At 44.1% G+C, this 27319-nt stretch overlaps 1 protein-coding gene across 2 annotated transcripts in view; it reads left to right on the top strand.

Annotated features, from left to right (window-relative positions):
* The window catches only part of SLC22A15 (solute carrier family 22 member 15), a 74631-nt gene that overhangs the window by 36758 nt on the left and 10554 nt on the right, over nucleotides 1-27319 (top strand). For both annotated transcript variants that reach the window (XR_005834043.1, XM_040626868.1), the window contains exons 4-8: nucleotides 389-553; nucleotides 4215-4344; nucleotides 9046-9261; nucleotides 15560-15700; nucleotides 18138-18223. Coding sequence is in view for 1 of the 2 variants with exons in the window: in XM_040626868.1 (XP_040482802.1) it covers nucleotides 389-553; nucleotides 4215-4344; nucleotides 9046-9261; nucleotides 15560-15700; nucleotides 18138-18223 (738 nt within the window). In the remaining variant the exon portion in view is untranslated. The remainder of the gene's footprint in view (nucleotides 1-388; nucleotides 554-4214; nucleotides 4345-9045; nucleotides 9262-15559; nucleotides 15701-18137; nucleotides 18224-27319) is intronic.

The following is a 27319-nucleotide window of genomic DNA, read 5'->3' as shown; positions in this document are numbered from 1 at the left end:
CCACGTTTCTAAAGAGAACAGAGACTGAGCCAGAATGCTAGGTCCATCTCCTTGTATCTTGTGTATTGGCTTATTTCAAATATGCTCTATATAAGACCCAGCATAGCTCTCTTGACAAGCCGAGCATGAGCTGGGATTTTTCCATTTCCCACACTATTATGAATAATTGAAAACTGTGCATGGTTGACAGATATCAACTTGTAACAAAGAAAGGGAAACCTTAGTTTTTCTTTTATCGTTTTTAAGAGAAAAAAATTTTTTTAAAAAAGCATAGTTTTGAAAATATCACTTTATAAATATTTATCGTTACAAACATAAAATGAGTATATTACTTTGATCAAATGCTGTTTTACATCTGGATTATTGACTACGGTTCCTCTAATTCTAGGTTTTGCTCTTGACATCTTATTTGCTATTGCAAATGGGTTTTCCCCCTCCTATGAGTTCTTTGCAGTAACTCGCTTCCTGGTGGGCGTAATGAACGGAGGAATGTCGCTGGTGGCCTTCGTCCTGCTAAACGAATGTGTGGGCACCGCCTACTGGGCACTCGCAGGTACTGCTTCACTCCATGCAGATGACAGAGATGGTGAGCGGCCCCAGAAAACCTCGCAGGGAACCAGTTGAACGTCTAAAAATGCACTTGAACTTGAGGCAGTCTATCTCCCCATTAGATTTGCTTTCCGGAATTTGTTCTGTATGACCTTGAACACGTCATTTTATTCGTATCCCTCTGTAGAAAGTCTCCCCTGGGGCCTGCCTCGTAGATGGTGGGCTTGCCTCTAGATTATTCCGAGAGTGTCAGTTTTCTCAGAAGGGCATTTACTGTTTACACCTTAAACTGAAAAATAGCGCAGACATAGGAAAGCCTAGACGCTCCTTCCCCATCACCTTCTTGTTATATTTAATTAAATATTTATGTCCTGGGCAGGGGAGGGACAAGTCGGAGGGACCAGATGATGTAGGGCCTGTACTAGGCTAAATGAGAACTTTGTTTTTATTTGAAGTGCAGTAAGAAGCCAGTGGGCGAATTAAACAGTGGGGCAATAGGATCAGATAGGATGCAGGAAGACGACTGTGGCAGAGGTGTGGAGAATGGACCATTGGGGGGCCGGAGGAGAAGTTGAGGGGTCACTTGGGAGGTGGTTGTGGCCCGTGGAACACGATGGGGGTTTGCTTAGACACAGTGGGAGGAGAGGAGCAAGGAAAGAGGGCCATGTGAGCTGCATTTGGGTGGGACAATGACTTGCTGAAGGATCAGAGTGGGGAGAGATGGAGGAGTCAGCGGGACCTTCTGGCTTTGCTTGAAAACTGGGTGGATTCCTGGCACCACTTATAAAAATGAAGTCTAACCTGCTGAAATTTAGTTTTTACTAGTGCAAACTGAGCAAACATAGCAGACTTGAAAATTATTCTAAAGAAGCAGACAGGAAATCTGAAAAATAGGATAAATATCTAACAGCCTATAAGCAGAAAACCCCAGTGGCACTCCAGAATGACAACGTGCAAAAGTGGTGATTTGAAATGTTCATTTTTTAATTAATTTTTTTGACCAAATAACCTAGAGCCTTCCCACATCTACATGGCAACACCTTACCTCTGTTGTCATTTCCAGGCGTACATGCGCGCTTCCTGCTGGACATGAGATGTGAATGTCCATTGGACGCTCAAATAAAAATTATTGCTTTCTTTCACCTAAATAATCTTCATCTTCCGGGACCGCTGTTGATGGTAATGTCATCACAGCGTTTCAGGTCATTAAACTATACCCCTTCAAATCATTTCCTCTTGTCCATTATACCCAGTTGATACCAACTTTTACTGATTATAAGGGATAAAGATTCAACTCTGATGAGCATATGTATATAAAGGGAAATTGTGTGGTTAATATAATTAAACTCCTGAAGAGCCAGGGCCCAGAGATGCCCAGAACCAGGAAGTCCAATGCTTCTTGTCTCTGCCCTTCCTCCCTGAGAAGCTTCCTCTGTGCAGTCAGGGATGGACCCCCATAGCTCTCAGCTCTCACCACCAAGTGCAGTATTTAAAATCTGGGCTCAGGGGTGCCTGGGTGGCACAGCAGTTAAGCGTCTGCCTTCGGCTCAGGGCGTGATCCCGGTGTTTTGGGATCGAGCCCCACATCAGGCTCCTCTGCTATGAGCCTGCTTCTTCCTCTCCCACTCCCCCTGCTTGTGTTCCCTCTTTTGCTGGCTGTCTCTATCTCTGTCAAATAAATAAATAAAATCTTAAAAAATAAATAAATAAAATAAAATCTGGGCCCAGAGCTCTGTCTGGCCCAGCTGGGGCCCTGCAGTGAGGGGAACTATGATGGGCAGCCCCCACTTGAACCACAGGGATGAAGTAAGGGGAGGTCTGCTCTCTAGAAGAGGGAAGGGGTATTCTCAGACTTAGATAACAGTGCTAGGTAGACAGTATTTTGTAGTAGATACTCACCAGAGAAGGCTTCCTAATGGCTTTTTGGGGGGAGGTTAATAGATGTAAGGGGCTGTACCCATATCACAGTAGGACAGTATGGCTAATATTTGTACAGCAGGCATTATTTCACCCTATACTAACAACTACCTTTGAGAAAACTGAGACTCAGAGACGTTTCCATGATTTGCCCAAGGTCACACAGCAGCAGGTGCAGAACTAGGGTCCGAACTCAGTCCCTCTGAAACAGTCCCGTTCTGTGGGCTGTCTTCCTTTTGCCTGCAGTGTTGTCAGTGGATACCAAGTGCTCAGAGCTGTTCTGAGCAGTGACAGAAAGTGTTATTCTTGGAAGCCAGGTGCTGTCTGATGCACTGTAATGAAGCCGTAATAGCTATTGATTGTCTTAAATTTCCAGGGAAATCATAGCGTCCCCAGTCCCTTACTTACCGGACCACATGTTCTGATTTGGTGTTCTGAACATGCTGCCGCTTCAGCTTTCCCTTCTACTCCCCCTTCTTCCTCACTGGGGCACAGAGTAGACACATCGTTATGGCTAGAGAATTGATCATCTATGGACAAAAATACAAGAACACATTTCTTTTATAGAATTCTTGTAGAAAGTGCTTGTCACGAGATCAACAGGTCCTCTTGCTGTGGGTTGCCCACAGAAGCCTGCCTTTCCCTGGAAGAGTGGAGAGAGAGGACTGGGTCAGCGCAGAGGCTCTGCAGTCAGGCAGACAGGGTACGGTCCCAGCCATCCTGTGCACAGCTCCGTGTCCTAACCTCTCAGTGCTGTTTCCTCTTTGTGTGTAGCTCTGATGGCACCTGCTTTATAGGACGATGTATGTAAAAGGCTGAATGCACAATAAACAGTAGTGAGTACTACTCATCGTGACGGTCGCAGTTATAGAAAGTGTGTCAGAGGTATAAATTCACATGTATATTGGGCAAGCCAGTGGACTTAATACCCATCTCAGCATTTATTTCAAAAAACATAGGATTTTTTTTTAAGATTTATTTATTTATTTGTTTATTTGACAGAGAGAGAGACAGCCAGTGAGAGAGGGAACACAAGCAGGGGGAGTGGGAGAACAAGAAGCAGGCTCCCAGCGGAGGAGCCTGATGTGGGGCTCGATCCCAGGACTCTGGGATCACGCCCTGAGCCGAAGGCAGACGCTTAACGACTGAGCCACCCAGGCGCCCCCAAAAAATATAGGATTTTTAACAGTCCGGTGGTTGATTTTTTTTTCCTGTCAGTGTGCTGGGAAAAACTGTGTTCTTCATGGAGACAGACAAGAAACAGAGAGCTGTAACATGTCATGTATCTGGCGCCGATACACCAAATAGGGAAGGGCAAGAGGGAGAACTGACGAGTAGCCTGTGATTTAAGATGAGGATTTGAGGCACAACCTCTGTGATCAGTTGAAGTCCCAGCATTGAGATAATCTCATGACCTAAAACCCTTATTGCCAGCCAGCAAGGCATCTTTCCAAGCTTCCACACATGTGCAGGCAGACATCAGCACAGCCTTCAGTTCAGAAAGCACCGGGGCAAACCCTGAAAATTCATCTTGACCACAAGTGGTTTGTATTTTTCACCTGTCCTTCCTCCTTTTCCACTCACTGGCTGGCCTCTCTGCCACTTTTATCATCTGACGGTCAGTACTTGTGTAGGCTTTTCTTTCCTGCTGACACCTCCCAAGGAGGGCGTTGGCCCTGCGACTTGGGTTGGAAAGGGTGGTGTGGATGACGCTTTCTCCAGTAACAGGTATCTTTTTCCTGAATTAGGGTCGATCGGTGGCCTCTTCTTTGCGGTTGGCATCGCCCAGTATGCCCTGTTGGGATACTTCATCCGCTCCTGGAGGACCCTCGCCGTTCTGGTTAACCTTCAGGGAACAGTGGTCTTTCTCCTGTCTTTGTGAGTAGTTTTTCCTCTTAGCGGTTTAATTTAATACGCAGAAGGAATGTCTTAAGAGGATGCGGGTGAATGAGCGACGTTATTCCCTTTCAGGAGTTTGCCTGAACTGACTTTGGTGAAGAGCTAAATCCCGCAAGCGCTCCAATGCTTGGCAGCTGCTGGGAAGAGAGATGCTTAATTAATTCAGAATGCAGGTATCCCTTGTTTCAAGTAACGTCTCCATAGATTGCATTTTAATCTTCAAGTTGTTGACCCCAGGGTGCCAGTTTCTTTTGTAACCTAATGCCTCAAGCCTAAAGAGTTCAGGCTGGATGAGGTCGGGTGCTAGGCTCTGACTCAGGTATGACGTTGCAAACATCACAGTCCATTCACATCCAATATGTAGCAGCAACACTCCATTCCACAGGTGACTCCTATTTCAGGGCCTCTAAATGTGGACACAGGAAGACTCAGATATGGGAGAAATGCTTAGGGTGGACGGGCTCAGAGCAGTCAAAGGGTGATTCCCTGGTCAGGGCAGGGTGCTCCCAACAACTCGCTCCGATGTCGCACCGCGGTGCCCTAAAGGCTGTGAGGTGAGCCACAGCTTAGAGCACTTTGGCCAGGCCTTTCTTCCCATAGCTAATACTTCATTAATGATGTTATTAATAGTGCTTGTTATATAGTGTACATACATAATATATAATAGAATAATACTGTTTATTAATATTCTTCCTAAATAGCCTCAAGCTCCAGTAACAGTAAAACTAATATTTAAGAGACATTTACAGAGTTCTCCATAAAATTAACATTAAACACTGACCATCTTGTTGGGGCTTAAAAACCCAGTTTCACTCACAAATACTGTACTACGTTCCGATCTTTAGTCACAAAGAAGTAATACTATTCCATTTCTTATTTCATCATTTTAATGATGTGCTTAAGAAGTTTGACATTTTAGGGGCACCTGGGTGCTCAGTCAGTTAAGCATCTGCCTCTGGCTCAGGTCATGATCTCAGGGTCCTGGGATCGAGTCCCGCATCGGGCTCCCTGCTCAGCCGGGACTCTGCTTCTCCCTCTGCCCCTCCCCCTGCTTGTGCTGTCTCTCTCGCGCTCTCTCTCTCTCTCTTTTATTCTCTCTTCTCAAATAAATAAAATCTTAAAAAAAAAAAAGTTTGAGTTTTTAGTTTTATTTCACCAGAAGTTTTAATGTGCTTATGAAAGGCTTTCTCCTAAGGTATCAGACTTCTAATTTTAATCATCAAAACCTTTGGAATAAATAAAATTTTCAGCCAATGGTACCAGCTTCTGTGCCATAAAGTGAGGGATATCTGTGGTAGAATTTTCCTTCAGATGCATCTTTCACGTAGTTGTTCTTTTTTCAAGTTCTACTAATGGAGATTCCGTAGATTGAGCATTGAACTGGAATCTGTGTTTGTAGTCTCTTTGAAATAAGAGAAGTAAATGCAAGAATGGATATAATAGTGGGGCGCCTGGCTGGCTCAGTCAGAAGAGCATGGGACTCTTGATCTCAGGGTTGTGAGTTCGAGCCCCACCTTGGGTGTAGAGGCTAATTAAAAATAAATAAATAAACTTTAAAGAATGAATATAATAGAAATAGTTTACCTATACTTAAAAAAGCAAAATGTATTGAATGTATTTAGTTATGTGAATTGGAATGAGATAATTCTACCAGAAAGGGAAACTAACGACATTTTATTAGTTCGTGTATTATACATTTTTGGAATAAATGGTTGCCTAGTATCATCCTTGAATTAATAAGCAGTCATGTAAATGTGGGTAGATAAATGAATTTTCTTTTCAAATAGCTAAAAGTCTCCTTCAGAGCGACTTTGACGGATGGCATGAGCTGTTCTGCCTGTCTTTCCTGAACGTGGTCTGAGTTTGTTATGGCCCTAGTGCGAGGTGGGGACATCCACACCCTTGGAAATGAATTCAGGTCAGGAAAAAACAGGAAACAGAGAGAAAAGAGTGTGTAAATATGTATTTATGCCATTAGGCCTTCCCACGTCAGCCTGCAGTTTATCTTTTCTGATCGTCTCCCCGCCCTTTTGCCACATTCTGTGTTCCGGGCACAGCAAGCTGCTTGCCGTGTCCAGTGTCCGGCCTCAGCTTGCTGTCCTGCGTCCGTGCCCCCTGCTCGCTGCTGCTCCTGCCCTTCCCTCACCCTGCTCCCCAGTTCTTCCTAGTTAACTCCTGGCCTCCCGGGTTTGCTCAACTGCCACCCCCTCCAGACTTCTCCGCATCGCACCTCCAGCTACCAGTCCTTTGCTTTGGCTTCTGAACTCTCCAGCACTTACCCCGCACCCTTCGAGTGCTGTATTTCCACCTCACACTGGAACCCATCTCTTTCCGCACCAGGAGCTCCCTCCCTGGAGGCTGGAGGCACTTGGCTCGGTCACATGCCCCCAACACCAAAGCCCAGGGTCTTCTGCACAGATGATCCTCCAGATCGAATGGACAGGTGTGGGCACAAAAATATCTGGAATTAGCCATCGGTGACGTAAGAAAAAGTCACATTATTTTAGCGTCGTACCTTGTCTTTTTTGTTTTACTAGAAACGTTGTTGCGTAGTTTAAAAATTCCTCATTTTCACAATACGTGGATTTGAACAGTTTTACACTAAAAATCAGCACCCCCCCTAATTTACAAAGATTTTCCACCTTCTGAGAAATTCACAGGACATGTTTTGAGCAGAGACAACATTGTTAAATTAGCACTGTAGCTTCTGAAGTTGGCCCCAGCACGGTGGAGGGGGCAGCGTGTTCAGAGACTGCTTTTTCTTTTAAAAACACGTCTTGCTGTTTGATATGCAAAATCTGCATGCGTTGGAATTTCTATTCCCAAGTCCATCTGTTGGCAGCTAGGTGAGCTTTGCGTAAGCAAGCTTACTGGCTTCTCCAAATGTGGGGACGTGTCAGGTCCACGGTTTGTGTACGAGACAGACCCTTTCCCACGCAGAAATAGTTCAGTAACTCCAATTTCCAAAGCTTGACTATCTCTCAAGTATAAAAATGATTTGTAAACATTTAACAGTAATGTAAACATTTATATGACAGTAACTTAAAACATTTTAACAATGGTGAATGCTTATCAACAATTCTGAAAACAGGGCAGTTTGAGGGAAAGGGGACAGTGACCTTAATGACTGTTAGTATTTTGGCTGTTCCCTGTCTCCTTTCTCTCACCTCCCCGTCCCCCTTGTTTTCATCTTTATTACGACAGACCTCTGGTGTCTCACTTAGGTGTACTTTGTTCATCACAGGAGGCTTCGCGCATGTTCTTTGGATTTGCCTTTAGATTCAATCAGGTGGTTCACATGGTAGCCTGGAAGCGGCCTGGTGGATGGGGCCACTGGGTCTGCTTGATGATCGGCCGACCTAACTTCCAATAGAACAGTATTTTGCTTGATTATCTGCTCGTGTATTAGTAATAATAATCGAATGGTAATGCAGCTGTAAATCAAGGGATTTTTCAGGCCATTGTAGAAGGCCTGGGCCCTGCTTTTGTGGACGATCAAATGCGCGTGAATCCTCTGCCCCGTAGCGAAGCTCTGGGAGGATTCCTGCCTTCTTGTTTCCTCTGAGCACCTCCTGCATGACTCAACACAAAATGAAAGTGCTCAGCAAGTGGTTATTGATGGACTGGCTGTCCACGAAGTTGCAAATTCCATGGGATTTGTTGCCACTTCACTGTCCTTACGGAAAGGCACGGGGAATTCTAAAAGGCGTCTTCAATAGCCAGTGGTACTTACAGATAGAAGTTTCATTTTAAGCAAATACTGTCACATTAGATCAAAAGGTACTGGATGCTGTATTTAGTAAACAAGGTGTCCCTGTTCCTGTCCCAGTTTGTCTTTGATAAGCCCTCTAGCCGTGCACACGGACATGTGAAAAGGAAAAAGACACATCAGAGAGTTAAGTCTTGAAACTTTTGGAAAATATCAGTGACCGTATAACTGTTCGATACTTTGTGGTTGTAGTAGAAAATAATTATTCGATACCTGGAGGTTAACCAGAAAATGACTTTTATTCTTTAAGGTCTTGGGGGCAGGAAATATCATGAGCACTTCGTAAAGCCAGTGTGTCAGCCATCCGATTTTGAAGCAGGAAATGCTCCAAAGTAGTTGAGATGTGACCACCCCTGTTTGATTTTTATGTAGAGTCTTAAAATAATCTCGGCCTTCTTAATGACATATCATGACATTAAAAACATGTTTTAAAAATTTATTTTTTCTGATGAGACAATAAAAATTTTCTTCTTTGTGAGGCTTTGTCAGAACTTAAACACCTGCTATCTCTATAGTATTATTCTCACACTTGGCTGGGATTTAGAACCCTCTCTCTGACCTGTGCTTTATGAAAAAATTTGTGTCACTCAGTATTCTAAGCTTACCTTGCCATTTGTTAAAATTTGTTTAAAAGTCAATGCATACTGCTTACCCCCCCTTTTTTTTACTGCTGTTTTGGGAGTATGTTCTTGGTTTCCATTCATAAAGCTGCCACCTTTTAACCCTGGCACGCTGTTGAAAGTGGCCCCCTCTCTCTTTCACCTGTCCCTGGGAGAGTTAGTTTTGACCCTCGCGTGGAATCCGGGTGTGGTGAGGGAATCCACATCCTCCTGGGTGAATTGTCTCCTTCCTGTGACCGTGTACCTGTATGACCTGTATGAATATACAGCCTTTAATGACGTCTCTTTCAGATTCATTCCTGAATCACCCCGTTGGTTATACTCCCAGGGTCGACTGAGTGAGGCCGAAGCGGCTCTGTGTCTCATTGCCAAGAGGAACCGCAAGCTCAAGTGTACGTTCTCACTCACGTACCCGGCCAGCAGGAGCCCCGGGGAGACCGGAAGCTTCCTGGATCTGTTCCGTTACCGGATCCTCTTGGGGCACACGCTCACCCTGATGTTCATCTGGTAATTATTCCTGCGGTGTTGTCTTGATCCTCAGCTCGGGCTGCTAAAGGGTTCCTTCTCCAGGGTTACAGAAAAGTTTACCTGATTTGTCCGCTGGAAGTGGTTTTCCAAGAACAAGTCCTCTGTCTCTTAATACCCGTGTGGCGCTCAGCTCTGCTTTCGCAGCAAACTGCCGCCGGGCAAGGAGGAACCCAGGGTTTGCCGATGGCAGGTTTACTGAACTGAAATAAACAGCAGAAACACATCTTTGCTCCCGAGCTCTTCCATGTAAATATTTAAGTACCCCCACCAACCTCAAAAAAAAAAAAAAAAAAAGAAAAAAAAAGAAAACCGGGAAAGCAAGCATATTAGAAGAGTTTCTAAATAGGAGTTTAAAGTAACTGTCTTTGCTTTTAGCATCAGGTCGGTCGGGTAGCACGCTCTAGTTGTGGCACCCCGTCCTGTACTTTGTGTGACATCTCACTCGCTCACTCCCCGGGCGGTGGGCGGTGTTGTTCCTTGCACAAACGGGGCCCTGGGGGTGTGAAAGTGTGAAATGATGGACTCGAAGCCACATGTGCAGATCCAGTGAGTGAAGAGATAGGCATTCTCTGAACCTGGTTTTCTTGCTTAGCTTATTCCTACCCGCCCTTCAACACGCTCTCAGCATTCAAGTGAATCGCGCCGAACGATTCAGGATGGCTCTGCGGAAAGAGTGAGGCGGAAAGGGGAGAAGTGGGTGGGCAACGCGGACAGCGTATGACCCGCACGTGTGTTGTAGAACCGTGTAGGCGCTTTTACTGTGCTGCTCAGATATCGTGTGTTTTATGGTCGAAGGTTTGTGGCAACCCTGTGTCGAGCAAGTCTACGGGCGTCATTTTCCAACAGTGTTTGCTCACTTCGTGTCTCTGTGTCACATTTTGTTAATTCTTGCAATATTTCAAACTTTTTCATTCGTGTAATATTTGTCATGGTGATCTGCGATCGGTAGTCCTTGGTGTTGCTGTTATAATTGTTTGGGGGCACCACGAACCACACCTGTATATGACTGTGAACTTCATAAATGTTGTGTGTGTTCTGACTGTTCCACTGACTGGCCGTTCCCCCATCTCGCTCCCTCTTTGGGGCCTCTCTGGTCCTGGAGACACAACTATGTTGGAAGTTGGCCAGTTAATTAGGCCTACCATGGTCTCTATGTGTTCAAGTGAAGAGAAGAGTCACAGGTCTCTCGCTTCAAATCAAAAGGTAGAAACAGTTCAGCTGGATAAAAGGTCAAACCAGCCACAACATTCCCTTAAGCCAGAGCCTGATCCAGAGCAAGGCCCTGACTCTCTTCAATTCTCTGAAGGCTGAGAGAGGTGAGGAAGCTGCAGAAGGAAAGTCTGAAGCTAACAGAGGTTGGTCCGTGAGGTTTAAGGAGAGAAGCCGTCTCCACAATATAAAAGCACAAGGTGAAGCAGCAGGTACTGATGTAGGAGCTGCAGCCAGTTCTCCGGAAGATGCAACCAAGACAACCCGTGAAGGTGGCTACACTAAACCACAGATCTCCACGTGGACGAAACAGCCTTCTTTTGGAAGAAGATGCCATGTAGGACTTTTATAGCTAGAGAAGAGAAGTCAGTACCTGGATGGTCTGACACTCTTGATAGGGGCTAACACAGCTGGTGACTTAAAGCAGAAGAGAGTGCTCACTGACCATTCTGGAAATCCTAGGGCCCTTAAGAACTATGCTTAATCTACTCCGCCCGTGCTCTCTAAAGGGAGCAACAAAGCCTGGATGACAGCACATCTGCTTACAACATGGTTTACTAAATATTTTAAGCCCACTATGGAGACCTACTGCTCAGAAAAAAGAGATTCCTTTCAAAATATTACTGCTCACTGACAATACTCATGGGTGTCCAAGAGCTCTGATGGAGACGGACAATGAGATTAATAATGTTTTCATGCTGCCAACACAACATCCATTCTGTGGCCCATGGATCAAGGAGGCATTTCAACTTTCAAATCTTACTATTTAAGACATACATTTCATAAGGATATTGGTGCCATAGATAGTGGTTCCTTTGATGGAGCTGGGCACAGTTCATTGGAAACCTTCTGGAAAAGAGTCCCCATTCTAGATGACATTAAGGACATTCATGATACATAGGAAGAGGTCAAAATATCAACATTAACAGGAGTTTGGAAGAAGTTGATTCCAACCCTCATGGTTGACTCTAAGGGGTTTGAGACTTCCGTGGAGACGGTAACTGCGGGTGTGGGGGAAAGAGCAAGAGAACGAGAATGAGAAGCGGAGCCTGAAGATGGGACTGAATTGCTGGGATCTCATGGTCAAACTTGAACGGATGAAGGGTCACTTTCTTGCGGATGAGCAAAGAAAGTCGTTTCTTTCCTGGGGCGCCTGGGTGGTGCAGTCGTTAAGCGTCTGCCTTCGGCTCAGGGCGTGATCCTAGCGTTCTGGGATCGAGCCTCACATCAGGCTCCTCTGCTAGGAGCCTGCTTCTTCCTCTCCCACTCCCCCTGCTTGTGTTCCCTCTCTCGCTGGCTGTCTCCGTCAAATAAATAAATAAAATCTTAAAAAAAAAAAAAAAAGAAAGTCGTTTCTTGAGATGGAAAATACTCCTGGTGAAGATGCTGTGGAGACTGTTGAAACGGCAACATAGGGTTTAGAATATTACATAAACTTAGTTGATACAGCAGTGGCAGGGTTTGACAGGATTGACTCCAATTCTGGAAGAAGTCCTCCTGTGGATAGAATGCTATCAGACAGCATCACATGCTACAGAGAAATCACTCATGAAAGGAAGAGTCGATCGATGCCGCAGACTTCAGTGTTGTCTTATTTTAAGAAATTGCATCAACCACCCCAGCCTTCAGCGGCCACCTCCCTGCTCAGTCAGCTGCCATCAGCATGGAGGCAAGAGCCTCCACCAGCAAAAACACTATGACTCGCTAAAAGCTCAGACTGATGGTTAGCATTTTTTAGCAATAAAATATTTTAAGATATCTACCTTTTTTTTAGACACAATACTTTTATACACTTAACAGACTACAATACAGTATAAACATAACTTTCCTATGCACTGGGAAACCAAAAACTTCATCGGACTTGCTTTACTGCGATACTCACTTTATTGCGGTGGCCTGGAACCCCACCCGCAGTATCTCCGAGGTATGCCTGTACATTCTGCCAGGCGTTCAGGGCTGGGTGTGAACAGCCTATTCACTGGCTCAAAGGACTGTCGTGCTGTGGTTGGAAGGTATTTGCTACAAAGGCTGCGTAGAAACCTACGTTTTCATGTGGGGATTAAGGAGAATAATTTCATAGGAAAGGGATCTTCAATATAAAGCTGTAGAGAACAGCAGATTGAGAGGAAGAAGCCGTGAATATATTTTTCTATTTCATGGTTCTCTTCTTCTACCCAGCCAAGCACTGGCTGCCACCGGTATGCTTAGGGGCCAGGGCATACCAACCGCTGCCTTCCCCACGGACCCAGCACCGTGCTGGAATATCCCAGATGCGGAATGAAAGTGGAACAGAGGACGCAAGCTTGGAGACAGGGAGATGGAGGGAACTTTGAAAAGCCAGACCTGACACCCAGCACAGAGCTTCTCCTCTGGGTTCTTCCTATTGCAGACACTTACCAAATACGTTCAGGTGCTCGGGTTCCATAAAACTCCGCGTTTGCATGTCGCAGAGACAGTCACACCCTCTGCCTGCTTCTGGAGGATAATTTACTTCTTGTGTTTAGGTTTTTTGTGTTTTTTTTGAGGCAGATTAACTTTGGGATTCTGGCCTTCGGGGGATAAAAAACAGACGAACAAACAAAGTAGACTGGAACCAGGGAGAATGTCCCTGTTTATTTTCTATCTTACACAGCCAAAGGAGTTCTTCTCAAATAAACCTCTTGCCCCCTGGGCTCCGAATGCTAAAATACGCAATAATAGAGGCAGTGTCATTCCCCATAACTGCTTTTGTTTTTGAAGATGCCATAAAATTCTGAAGTCTTTTCTGGGGATCTGTCATTGAAGAAAGGCCTTACCGCGGAGTAAAATGATACCTCTGTGGTTCCCATCTGTTCGTTGGGTTATTTCCCACAGTAGTTCCTTTTTAAATAGTTCTTTGATGCCCTAAATATACTGTTAAATATTATGCAAGTGTTCTAAATTTTGCTTGGGGCCCACAAAAAGGATTGAGATGATTTTAATAGCTGTAATTACGCATCCCAATGACCAACTTGCCATTAAGGAACCTCGCAAGGCAGAGTCCCTGCCTTGGGACCAGAGGCCCTCCTTGCCCATGCTGTCCCCATGCTCACCCACCACGGGGGCTTCTGCACGCCTCTCCTGTCCTGACCTGGCTATGTGTATTTGTGCCTGACTTGCTACCATCCCAGCTGGGTTTAAATATGTGTGTTTCCATGGCTGGAATTACTTCACTGGGACTTCTATTTTTTTTTGATTGGTTGATTGGGCATGTTCGAGAGTGAGCTTGGAGAGGCAGAAGAGAGAGAGAGAATCCCAAATGCGGGGCTTGATCTCACGACCCTGAGATCACGACCTGAGCTGAAATCAAGAGTTGGACGCTTAACCAATGGAGCCCCCCAGGTGCCCTGGGATTTCTGTTTTAAGTGCAGAGTGGACACACGCTGACGCAGACAGCGCATGGCAGAGGAGGGTGTCTCCTGCAGGTAGAAAGGATTTTTAAAATACTTTAGAAAGCTGCATGGGTTTGTCTAGCTCACTATTTGCAGACAAGGTGCTAGGGGACAGGGAAAACAGGCAGCTCAGTGTCACCTTGCGTCCTTACACACGATGTCTTGGCTCTGACACCGCTCATCGCCCTTAGCACACGAGGGACAGCTCCACCCAGTGAGCTGCAATGGGAAGTAGCTGCTGCCGCTGGCTCGTCTGCCAGGGAGGGATGACCCACGAAACAGTCCAGCTCCGGAGGTCCCTCTCCCCTCCTCCCATCCCTCTCCTGTTCACTGCAGCCCCTTCTTAATAGCCCCTTCACTGAGCCCACTTCGCCGTTTTGGCAGAGAGGGAGAGAAAGCTTTCCCTTTCCTGTTTCATCTCATCGTAGCCACAGCTCATCGGACGTTTTCTAAGGAAAACTAAAGGGAAGCAAATGGAAACTTCCCTGTCATAACCACCCGTCAAAGCGAATTGCAAAAACGTAAAAGCTGATGGACTTCCAAAGCCTGTAGTACATTATATAGAAGTGTATGGTTTCCAAAATATACCCATGGACTAGTAAAGCTGAGTTTTAGGGTTTTGTTTTTGTTCATTCTGTTCCATTTCGTTTTGTTTTTAATAATTCAGTTTCCTAGGCACAGATGTTTGTTTTCTTGTCTTCGCTCTGTTTGAGAAAGCCCCAGCTTGGAGCTTCAGGATGGCGCTTTGGTCGGCTTATGACCCCCACAGGCTCCTCCATTCCTGGCCCGGGGCCTGCCGCCCAGGAGGCTGTCCCCAAGGGCTGCAGCAACAGCGTGCAGAAATAAACTGATGGCTTCGCAAAGGGTCCTTCCTCACCCGACCCTCCCTGAGGATCCTGCCTCTGCTGGGCTCCTGGTCTTCTCTTTCCTGTCTGGGTGGGTCAAGAACCTGGGGGTGGGGGTGGGCGCTTGGGTGGCTCAGTCGGTTAAGCCCCTGCCTTCAGCTCAGGTCATGATCCTGGAGTCCCAGAATCAAGTCCTGAATCGGGCTCCTTACTCAGCGGGGAGTCTGCTTCTCCCTCTGAACCTCCCCCCTCATGCTCTCTCATTCTCTCTCTCTCTCGCAAATAAATAAATAAAATCTTAAAAAAAAAAAAAAGAACCTGATCAAGGGGTTGGAGGGCCAGTCATTTCTGGCCTGCAGGTGACCCCTCGACCAACCAGTCACTTCTCAGCCTGAGTTCTCAACGCCATCCCCTGTTGGCTTTCCCCTGGGGAGCTCTTTCCTAGAGTCATTTTGACAATATCACAGCAGTCGCCTGTGGCAAGCATTCATCAACTGCTGGATTAAATAAAGCAGGAATAGTCATGTCTTCTATTAAATGCAGACGTGCTTGATGAAAGGACGGATGACGTTTTGCGCTTTCAGAAGCTGGCCGCTCATCCAGGAAGCATCTAGGCCTAGCTCAGGAACTTCCAAGGCGCCTAGCATTCATAGGTTTTCCTAGTGTACATTTAGACTGGAATAGGAAGGTCAGCGGGAACGTCAAGCTGATTGCTTAGACGGATGACCTTATACCGCGTCCGTGATTGGCTCCCCTCCGGCATGTCCTCAGGGGCTTTTTCTCTTGGCCTCTTGTCTTTCACCCCAACTGCAGGTTTGTATGCAGCTTGGTGTACTATGGCCTCACCCTGAGCGCGGGCGACCTGGGCGGAAGCATTTATGCCAACCTGGCCCTGTCCGGCCTCATAGAGATTCCGTCTTACCCTATCTGCATCTACTTGATTAACCAAACATGGTGAGTATAGATGGAAATGAGGCACAGCACGGAGGATCGCGCTCCTGTAGTCGTAAATACGTAAATACGTAAGTGTTACGGTCTTCGTCTTCTAGGTGGTATCCGCTCGGTACTCCAGGCGGATTAGAATTCTTTGCAGACCAAATGCAGTTGGAATCATTTTGTAGTGTGGTATTACTTGGGTTTCCCATGTATGAGTTTTTCTTTAGGTTCTCAATCCAATATTAAAATGCACCTCCACCAGAAGCGTTTTGGATCGTCTGTGTGTCATTTCGTAGCCCCAAGAGACAGGGTCATTGGCTCTGTGTGGATAGAACTCCATCGACCCAGCCGCTATCATGGAGAGGTTCTTACATAAGGCATAGAACTGCAGGACCTGAAGACTTTTCTTACCCCGTAAGGCCCACTCGACTTTGTTTTTGCTACTTGTTAGTGGGGAGTTTTGCAATACTTTTTAAAAGCTCTTTTATAAAAGAGCACTGTTTCCTCAGATTCCCTATTAGGTCTCTTCTGTTCTTGAGCCCTGACCAGGGCAACAGAAAATCCCATTCAGAGTGAACCAGGCAGATTGTGCTGTTTCCAATTATCCAGAAATCATTATTTTAATCCAAACAGCATTCCTTTTGCACTACACTTGGTGCTGTTGTCATGGATGGTGGGCTCAGTGCATTTTGAAGGGCCGGTTTGGATTCTGTTCAGTTGAAGGCTTTTCTCTGGGGGCGGTCCCAGTTGTCTCTGCTGACCTCTCTGTTAGGAACAGAGCTTGCTGTCATCATGGTCCAAGAGCCGAGTCAGGCTGCATATTCAGAAATCTGCCCCCATCGCCTCCAGTGAGCCAGACGCCCGTCCTTTGTGCTGTCACATCTTCCACGCTACCCTCTGATGACCACTTAAGGTTTTAGAAGGATGCATCCCGGGGAGTAGCCTGCCTGCCTAGCATGGTGCGTGTCCATTGAAAGGTGCTCAGTACTGATATTAAATGAGGCACAATGACCTGGAGACCCGTGTGCAGTCCTGTCTCGCAGACACTACCACTGAGTTCAAATCTAGTCTCAGTTACTCTGATGGCTTTGACAGGTAAGCTTCCATGTACTTATCCTTAAACTAGGGCTTATAAAATGCCCTGGCAGAATTGTTATAAAGGTTACAAGTACTATGGAAGTTCCTGCAGGGGACCTAGTGAGTCATGGGCCCCTAGTGAAGGGAGGCTTGTTAATGCCAGTGCCTTTCAAGCCTCTAGCAATTCTTTGAAAATTATTTCCCTTAATAAAGTGTGCAATTCATGTCACTTAATTCTGACATACTAACAAGAAATTTTCTTCAGTTTGTATTTTTAAGAGAGAGAGCCTTGTTTTACAGTGTTTAAAATTTGCCATGACGTGGATGGAACTAGAGGGTATTGTGTTAAGAGAAATAAGTCAGAGAAAGACAAATATCATGATTGCATTCGTATGTGGAATTTAAGAAAAAAAAACAGAGGATCATAGGGGAAGGGAGGGAAAAATAAAATAAGATGAAATTAGAGAGGGAGACAAACCATAAAAGACTCTTAACTATAGGAAACAAACTGAGGGTTACTGGGGTGGGCGGGGGTAACTGGTGATGGGCTTTAAGGGGGGCGGGTTATGTCATGAGCACTGGGTGTTATATGCAACTGATGAAATCACTGACCTCTACCTCTGAAAATGTTAATGCACTGTATGTTAATTAATTGATTTTATTTTTTTGTATTTTTTATAATAATATTTTTTATTATATTATGTTAGTCACCATACAGTACATCCCTGATTTTTGATGTAAAGTTCCATGATTCATTAGTTGCATATAATACCCAGTGCACCATGCAATACATGCCCTCCTTACTACCCATCACCAGCCTATCCCATTCCCCCACCCCCCTCCCCTCTGAAGCCCTCAGTTTGTTTCCCAGAGTCCATAGTCTCTCATGCTTCATTCCCCCTACTGATTAATTGATTTTAAATAAAATTTTTAAAAATGAACTGCTAAAGATTCATGTAACGAGAAGAGAAAGTGAGTTGGAAGTCTCCGTTCTCTGCGGTTCATTTTCATTCTCTGGAAGGTGGAGAGCATAGCGCTTGCCTTACAGGTTTACTGTGAGACCTAAGTAAGATACTTGATGGAAAGCATTCAGCACTGCCTGGAACATGGTGAGCCCTCACAGAAATCAATAGAATGATTCTCTGTTCTTTTCCTGCACATGTCATTCGATCCTGCCATCCAGCCAGTTTCCCCTTGTTTTGTGATGGTTACGTATTTTATGTCCTGGTCAGTCAGTCACATTTGCCACCCATTCCTTAAGCAACGATGAGTGTATATAATGAAACCCGGGGACATTTCAGAAAGAAGGTTCGGGAGACAAAGCAGATAAATTTATAAGATCCTCAAGAGAAATGTGTAACGTCTTTCTGTTGTTTAGGTTTGGTCGGAAGCGGACTTTAGCGGCATTTCTGTGCCTAGGAGGACTGGCTTGTCTTATTATAATGTTTCTTCCAGAAAAGAAAGGTATGCCTTTCTGATTTCCACATAAGGGTTTTGAACAGCACTTTCATTACAATGAATCTCAATATAGTAGAGAGATTACCATATGCCATGCTTCATTTCTATGATTGCATATTATTTAGCGACTGTGTGGGGTATAATGGGCCAGATTCTTCCCATTGCCTAAACTATTCTCTGGGTGAATAATGTGCTTAGAGGTGCACTATTAATTCTTTCAGGTGATTAAGCTACCATCTGGGGTGTCTGGGCTGCAGTACTGGTGATGTTAGAGTTGTTTATTTGAAGATGGGGAGGACCATTTAGCTCTGCAGAGAGAGAAACTCCATCCAGGGCTACGCATTTGCACTCCCCATTCCAGCCAATCACAGATCAGAGGTCAGGGTCTCAGAGGCAGCTTTGGCACCCCGAGCACATCCATCCATTCTCCCAGGGCCCGCTGACCCTAACAGCAGCCGCAGTAAGAGTGCTGTTCACGGTTGGTGACAGCGGACATTTTCTCAGTTTTATATAAAGTGTGAACAGATCATCTTCGGAAACTTGGTATTTTTATATATTTGTAGCTTTGATGTACACCCTTATCTAACTTGATTTCTGCTCCTCTATAGAAATTATGCTACAGAGTGATGGTTCTCAGCCTTTGTTTGTTTTGTCTGACACGTGCTAGCTGTCGTGTCAAAAACTGACTTGGGCAGTGATTTCCAGCAGTGCAGAGTGGGTCATAACTACCACTGCGCCGCTGAGGCGTACGGTACCACGAGAGCCCTGTTTTGGGAGCTTTGGGATCTGAATAGGTCTTCTTTGAGCTTTTACTTCAGGTGGGAATCGTTGTGCGGTGGTTTGACAGAAGGTTTGGCAGCTGCTCGAAACACAGCTGGAGAACTTACTCCCTGACACAACACATCACGAAGGAAACGCTCCTGTGGTCCTTGCTTCTCCTTGAGATTCGGTAGTAGCAGCGGCTCACCAAAGACCCCAGGCCGCGCGCCCCAGTTCTGTAACCCCCAGTACACCTGCTACGCGGCTGGTCGCCACCTCAGGTCCTGCGCCTTGAACCCAGAGAGCAGTGCGCTCGCTACTGGGGACGTGACCCGTATGTAGCACAGCCTTGTAGTGATTCTCATGGAATCACAGAAACTGGAGAATTCAATAAGTTTGCCCATTTCTTACTCTCTGAGGAAATCGTTACCTCAGCTAGTGCCAGAAAAGGGACAGTCCTCAGCTCTTGCCTTGCTGTGGGCTTGTAGAACCAAGCTCCCAGTTCTGTTTGACTGGGACAGACAGTAGGGGGCTTCAAATCATCATAGCGTTATTGTTTTTAGTATTTTTATTTATTTGGGAGAGAGAGAGAAAGCATGGGGGGGGAGGGGCAGAGGGAGAAGCAGAATCCCTGCTGAGAAGAGAGCCCAATGTGGGGCTCGATCCCAGGACCCCGGGATCATGACCTGAGCCGAAGGCAAACGCTCAACCCAGGCATCCCAAGATCATCATAGCTGTAGATTCAGATTTCATTTTTCATAGATAACTTGGAAATCCAGTTGTTTTCTATCTGTAATAGCCAGTATTCTGGTTGTCGCCTTGTAGAGAAAACTGTCTCCTACGGCCATAAGCACCCCTGTAACCTGTCACATCTCTGCCAGCCAGGCCAGTTCACATCTTTCCCGCTCCCACATAGCTCTGTGCTCCAGGGAACCAACCCACAGCCCAGCACTCTGCACGTGGTTCTTTCTACAAAAACCCAAAGTGGAAGCAGATGTGTGGTCTCCGGCCAGACCCGGCTTCACTCTCTGCTCACTTCTGGTCAGTTTTAAGAGAAAAGCTCGAGCGAGCCCGTAGTCGATCGTGCCCCTGGATGAACACGGAGTAAGGAGTACTCCAGGAGCTTGCCTCAGCACCATGGTGTCTCTGTTATACTTAGAAAAGTGGACCTCTAGTCTATTTTTGAAGATTTCCAGGAAAAGAAACCTCACTACATCCCTTAGAAAATTGTTTCTATTTTTAATAGCCATGAGAACAGACCTTATCCGCAACTGAGCCCATTCCCTTTCATTTTATTCATCACTAGAGATAGAGAACAGATGACCACCCCCCCCCCCTTTTTTTTTTTTTTTTTTTTTTTTTTGCATAATCCTTTCTATATTTGCTGGTAGTCATCTTAACTATTCCTGAATCTTCTCTTCCTTGAGCTGAAAAAATTTGTTCTTTAAACTTTCTTTGAACCTTTCATATTTACTCCTTAAAGCATTTCGATGGCTCTCGTTTAAATCTTAGTTCGTTCAAAGTTCTGAGCCTTACGCTACTTCTTATAAAAGTTCTGATAAATATATATTAAGAAAGAGACCTAGTAGTTTGAAAAATTCTATTAGCATCTTGTGTGAGCTTGGAGACCACACCTCTTCTCCGTGCTTTTTGTGCCCATTTTCCTTCACTTTTCCCCACCAAACACACCTTCACTCTCTTCTTTCTGCCGATGGAGGTGTCCCAGGACCTACCAACTTTTGTTCGGTACCTGTGTATGATTGCAGTTCTGTGTCTGAGGCGCAGACAGACAGACATATACACAGGTACACCTCTCGAGGAAGCCGCCAATAAGCTAGAAAAGAGATTGCTTGGCATTCCTCAGCCTGTGGTTTATAATTATTAGGCCAAGTGTCCTGCCCAGTGCATATTCACACATTGGTTGGCCTCCAAGCCAATGTTCTCCCTGGAGGTACTGTTACCAGGTGGCCACTAATATTTTTGTACAGATTTCTCATCATTCCTTTTACCTGATTTCTATCCTTGCTTAAAGGATCCTAACTAAACCTGCAATACTGAGTATCATTTATGAAGGGTTGACTACATACTGGGTTCTCTTTATACATGGAAGATACTACATATTATCCCCATCTGGTAAGGAAACTAAAGTTCGCATAGGCCGAGCAATGTGTCTAAATTTGCACAGCAAGGAAGCCACACACTTTAGAGTCAGGTCCGTCTGACTCTAAATGGTGCCGTTTGGGAAATGCTCTTTTGCCCTATTAGAGTTTTATAGCCAAAGTATTCATTGCACATGGTGAGGCTGTTGTCTTAGAGAATTAGTGCTGCCTAATTAGAGCCAGTTCTTAACTCTTCAGTAAACAGGACTGATGGGAATTGGCCAGGGCTCAAGAGCTTGGGTTGTCAGCGTGACACTAGGCTCTTGCTGCAAGGAGGTTCCTGGCAGTTGTGGTCCTGCCAGAGACTGAATACTAGGGAGTCACAGCACATGACCAAACAAGTTTCACAGTTGAAAGGGTGTCCTCAGACTCTACTCTGAGCACCTGTAGATCTCATTTCTTTTATCAACCTTGGTCTGCCCATTCTTTAGTCACTTGACTTCTCTAGTGCTTGACTTATACAGGATATTATTCATAAACAAGACCTAGTCCCTGGACTCAAAGAACTTACAACCTGGTGAAGAAAAGGAGTGATTAGAGAAAAACAACAACAACAATAAAAGTCAGAAGCTACCGTAGGAGAATTGACAACAAAATGCCATGGGGACTTTCACTTGGGACCATGATCGTAACGGTGACCAGCTGTCCTCCTGCGTTAAACAGCTATAAAACCAGACAAAATATAAGAAGCACTGATTTTCAGACCCTGGACAGTAGGCTGCTCAGGACAGACAGTGATCCCCAAGTGGAAGGAAACAAAGTGCTCCCTAACCGTGACCTAGCTCAGGGTGTCTGAGCCACGGCGCAAGGACGGGGAGCCCAGCAAATCCGGGTGCGTTACTGAATTCAGAGGACAATGGTGTTAAAACGTGGGGAGGCCAAGATTTCTAGAATTTGCTAGAAAATATGCTGGAGAAGAATAAGATACACAGAGGAAGAACTCCAGAGATCTGCAGAAGGGGCCTCCGAGTCTTTGACTGCTTACTGATCTTTGGCTGTTCACTGATCTGTGTGTGTGTTTGAGGAAGCTACTGAGGCCAGAGAGAGGACCACCAGGAAGCAGCATTCAGGACCGTTCTTGGAACCCAAGGCCGTGCCTAGTTTGTGTTCTTTTCATCCACATGTGCTGCTCTGGGTAGAGACCTCCCGGAGCAAAGAGGCCCTACACTAAAGGCTGTTCTCTGCTTGCCCTCAGAGTGCTTTAAAAATCTCAGAAGGATGAAGTGATTCCAGGTAACTAAACTGCATCGTAGAACAAAGAGCAACAGTATTTAAAGGAATACAATAAACTCCAGCACCCAACAATGTAACATCCACAGAGTACTGCATCCAGCCATTACCAGGCAGGAAAATACCACTTACAACCAGGAGACATATCAATAGAAATAAAACCAGAAAAGACCCAGATGATAGAAGGAGGAGACAAGAACTTTAATAAAATAGCTATTATCAATATGTTCCACGTGTTTAAGAAAATAGAGAAAAGCGTGATCATCAAGAACAGACTAATAGAGGCTAATAAAAGCCATATGTGTGACATCTAGAGATGAAGTATACATTATATGAGAAAAGACGCAGCGACTGAGATTAACTACAGAAGCTCGGTGAAAGTCACAACAAAAGAAAGTCTGCAAAATGAAGCAGAAAAAAATAATGGAATGGAAAGTTAACAAAGCATCAGTGAGTTGTAGGGCAACACCAGGCCTCACGTATTTGTAATTGGAGTCAAAGAAGGAGGAAGTAAAGAAAAAATTATTTGCAGAAAAGGTGGTCAGATCCTTTCCACGTTTGATGAAGGCTGTAAACACATGACGAGAAAGTCTGTTCCTGAAGAGGATGTAACGGTACTGATCGTGGAGCACCCAGTAACAGATTCAAAACACAGGACAGTTGGATAGAACCACAACAATACATAGACAAATCCAAAACTACAGTTGGATATTTCAGTACCCCTCCACGACTGATAGATAGCACATAACTATGGATACGGAGACTTGAACATAACCTGACTGCCGTTTGTCAGACGCTCTCCCCTAACGCAGCAGAACGTGCATTCTATCAGAAGCACACAGAAACATTTACCAACAAGGGCAACATTTGGGCCATAAAGCAAGTTTCAATAAATTGAAGAAGATCGGAATCTTCCAAAAATAGTTGTTTGTTGAGAGTGGAATTAAGCTAGAAATCAGAAACTGAAAAATACCAGGGAAATCCTCAGATATTTGGGTTTTAAAAATCACTCTTCTAAAAACCCAAGGGTCAAAGAAGAAAGGAAATTGCAAAGGAAATTAGAAAATATATATATATATATTTTAAAGATTTTATTTATGTATTTGATAGAAAGAGTACAAGCAGGGGAAGGAGCAGCTCCATGCTGAGCGGGGAGCCCGACATGGGGCTCGATCCCCCCAGGATCCCGGGATCATGACCTGAGCCAAAGGCGGACGCTTAACCAACTGAGCCACCCAAGTTAAGCCCCGAGAATATTTTTAATTAAACAATAAAGTATAACATATCGAAGTTTGTGGGATGCAATAAAGCGGTGCTTAGAGAAAAAAGGTGTTTTCAAATTAATGATTTAAGCTTCTTTCCTAAAAAAATAGAAGACAGACTTTAAAAAAATGATAAATCAAGCACAAAGCAAGGACAAGGAAGCAAATAATAGGAGCAAAAATTAATGAAATAAGAACAGGAAAATACTAGGGAAAAACCAATGAAACCAAAACCTGGCTGTTGAGATCAATAAATCTCTAGCCAAACTAATATAGGAAAAAGAGAGAAGACACACATTGCCAATATCAGGAATGAAAGAGGGGAGTCAGCATTTATAAGGGAACATTGTGAACATTTTTATGCCAGTAAATTCAACTTAGGCAAAATGGATCAATTCCTTGAAAGATACACGCTGCCAAGTATACTCAAAAACTCAGATAACCTGAATAGACCTCTATATTCAAGAAATTTAATCTGTCAGTAAAAACATTCCTACAAGATGGCTTCACTGGTGAATTCTCCAAAACACTTAAGGAAGAAATAACAGCCATTCTGTACATTCTTCCAGAAAACACAGGAGGAAGGAATCGTCTCCCAGCCTCATTGGTGAGGCCAGCAATTACCCTGATACTAAAACCAAACAAAGACTTTACAAGAAAACTACAGATCCATATAGATGCAAAAATCCTGAAATATTAGCAAACTGAATCCAGCAGTGCACAGCAAGGGTAATACCTCATGACCGAGCAGGGTGTATGCTACCAGTGCCCGGTTAGTTTGACATTCAAAAGCTAATCAGTGTGATTCACCATTTTAAAAAGCCGAAAGAAAAAAAAACATCATATGATCATTTCAATACAAGTCGAAAAAGCGCTTGTGAGAATTCAATATCCATTCATTACAAAAACAGCAACTAGAAGTAGTTGATAAAGGGCATCAAGGGGAAACGTACAGCTCACATCACATTTAATGGTAAAAAACTAAATTTGGTAATGGTAAAAAAGTAAAAAATTGCTCCCTAAGATCAGGAGAAGGGCAAGGATGTCCATTCTTATCACTTCTATGGGACGGTGTGCTGAAATTCCTAGTGAAAAGGATAAGGCAGTACAAAGAAATTAAAGGGATCCGAATAGGAAAGGAAGAGGTAAAACTGTCTTTATTCACAAGACTACACGATCGTCTCCATAGAAGATCCCAGGGAATATACCAACAAATCTAAAATTAATAAATGAGTTTCACGGAGTTATGTGACACAATTTTATTTCTACATATTAGCAACAATTTAAAATTGAAAGAAAATAATACCATGTGTAATAAAAATGTGATACATTTAGGGATTAATTTTACAAAATATGTTTAAGACCCGTAGAAAGCTATAAAGTATAAAACATTGATGAGAGAAAATGAAAAAAGACACTACATAAATGAATTGGTGGTAATAATAATAAAATAAATAAAGAGCTTACTATGCTCAGGGTCAGAAGATCTTGTTTAAGCCGTCAGTTCTCCCCAAATCAGTCTATCATCAGCTCAATCAATCCCAATAAAATTTCCAGCAGACTTTTTTTGTGGACAGATATTGGCAAGTTAATACCAAAATTTTTATGGAGATGTAAAGGATATAGAATAGCCAAAATAACTTTTATCAAGAAAAATAAAGCTGTAGGACTTATCCTTCCTGATTTTAAAACTTACTACAAAGTTATATTAATCAGGATAGTATGATATTGGCAGATAGGAATGGATGTATAGATAATAAAATTTAGTATGAAATAAACCCACACATAGGGTCAGTTGATTTTTATTTTATTATTTGAGGGGACCTAGGATTTTGATCGCCTTTTAAAAATGTTTTATCCGATTATAACATAGAGAAAAATACACACAGTCAATTGATTTTTAGCAAAGATGATAAATCAGCTCAATGAGGAAAAGATTATCTTTTAAACAATTGGTGCTGGGATAGTTGGATGTCCGTGTGCAAACAATTTAACTTCAACTTGCATGTTGCAGCATATGCAGTAATTAACTCAAAATGGATGGGAGACTCGGAGGAAAAGGCTAAAACCATAGAAGCTCTATTAGAGAATGTAGGAGAAAAATCTTCGTGACTTTGGTTTAGGCAAAGGTTTCTTAAATAGGACACAAAAAGCACAAAGCGAAAACAATTCATTACTTAGACTTCAAAATTAAAAACTTTTGCTTTTTGTTTTTTAAGATTTTATTTATTTATTTGACAGAGAGATAGAGAGACAGCCAGCGAGAGAGGGAACACAAGCAGGGGGAATGGGAGAGGAAGAAGCTGGCTCCTAGCGGAGGAGCCTGATGCGGGGCTTGATCCCGAACACCGGGATCACGCCCTGGGCCGAAGGCAGACGCTTAACAACTGAGCCACCCAGGCGCCCCTAAAAACTTTTACTTTTTGAAAGACATACTTAAGAAATGAAAAGCAAGGCACAGACTGAGAAAAATAATTGCAAAACATATACCTGAGAAAGGACTTGCACCCAGAATATAGAATGGACTCTTACAGTTTAATAATGAGAAAAAAACATGGGCAGAAGATTTGAACGGACACTTCTCCAAAGGGATAAGAAAATGGTCTATAAGCATGGGAAAAGATTTTCAATTATTTAACAGGGAAATGGAAATCAAAACCACAGTGGAGATATACCACTACACACCTATTAGAATGGCTAAAGTCGGGGTGCCTGGGTGGCTCAGTTGGTTAAAGCATCTACCTTTGGCTCAGGTCATGATCCCAGGGTCCAGGAATCGAGTCCCACGTCGGGCTCCCTGCTCAACAGGGAGTGTGCTTCTCCCTCTCCCTCTGCCCTTCCTACCTGCTTGTGCTCTCTTTCTTTCTCTCAAATAAATAAATAACGTCTTTAAAAAAAATAGAATGGCTTAAATTAAAAAGACCAACCATACGGTCATTGGCAATGATAAGGAAGAATTAGAACTCATATACCGCTGATAGAAATGTAAAATGGTACAGACCCTTTGAAAAACATTAGCAGCTTATTTAAAAGGGAGACATACACTTGCCATCTGACTCACCTTCACCGAAGGGAAGCAGGAACACGGATGTACACAAAGACTTTGATGCAAATGTTCATAGTTGCTTTATTAATAATAGCCCCCAAATGGAAGGAACCCATCGGCTGAGGAATGGATAAACAAGTTGTGGCCTATTTGTACAATGAAGTATTGCTCAACGAGACCAGCAGAAGGATTGAACTGTGACCTCCTGACACACAATAACACAGATACATTTCAAAAGCATTCATGCTAACTAAAGCCGGACACAAAAGTCTACAAACTGGATTATATCATTCACGGGAAATTTCAGAAATGGTGAAACTACAGTGACAGAACTTCGTGCATCTATGGTATTTTTTCTTTAAAAAAGTGGGGGGGGGAGTAAATGAGTTGTAGGGTTTTTTGCCCACCTGTGTATCATAGCAGAGGGCATACTGCTGTCCTAAAGATTTTTAACATATGCACGAGCAATCAAAAATTTGCCATAATCACCCAGTGAATGAAGTAGATGATTAAGTTGAATTTTTACTATTTTGGGTCAGTGAAATGTGGCTGTAACATAACTGAGATGTTTTTTGTTCTGGCAACCTCAGATGGGCTCTGAGGAAACTTCCAGATAGCTAGTTCCAAAAGTGATGTCCTTATAGCT

Source organism: Ursus maritimus, unplaced genomic scaffold, assembly GCF_017311325.1.
Source record: "Ursus maritimus isolate PB19 unplaced genomic scaffold, ASM1731132v1 scaffold_12, whole genome shotgun sequence".
Classification (NCBI taxonomy): domain Eukaryota; kingdom Metazoa; phylum Chordata; class Mammalia; order Carnivora; family Ursidae; genus Ursus; species Ursus maritimus.
The sequence above is the reverse complement of the archived record's forward strand: the minus strand, read 5'-3'. Positions and strand labels throughout refer to the sequence as shown.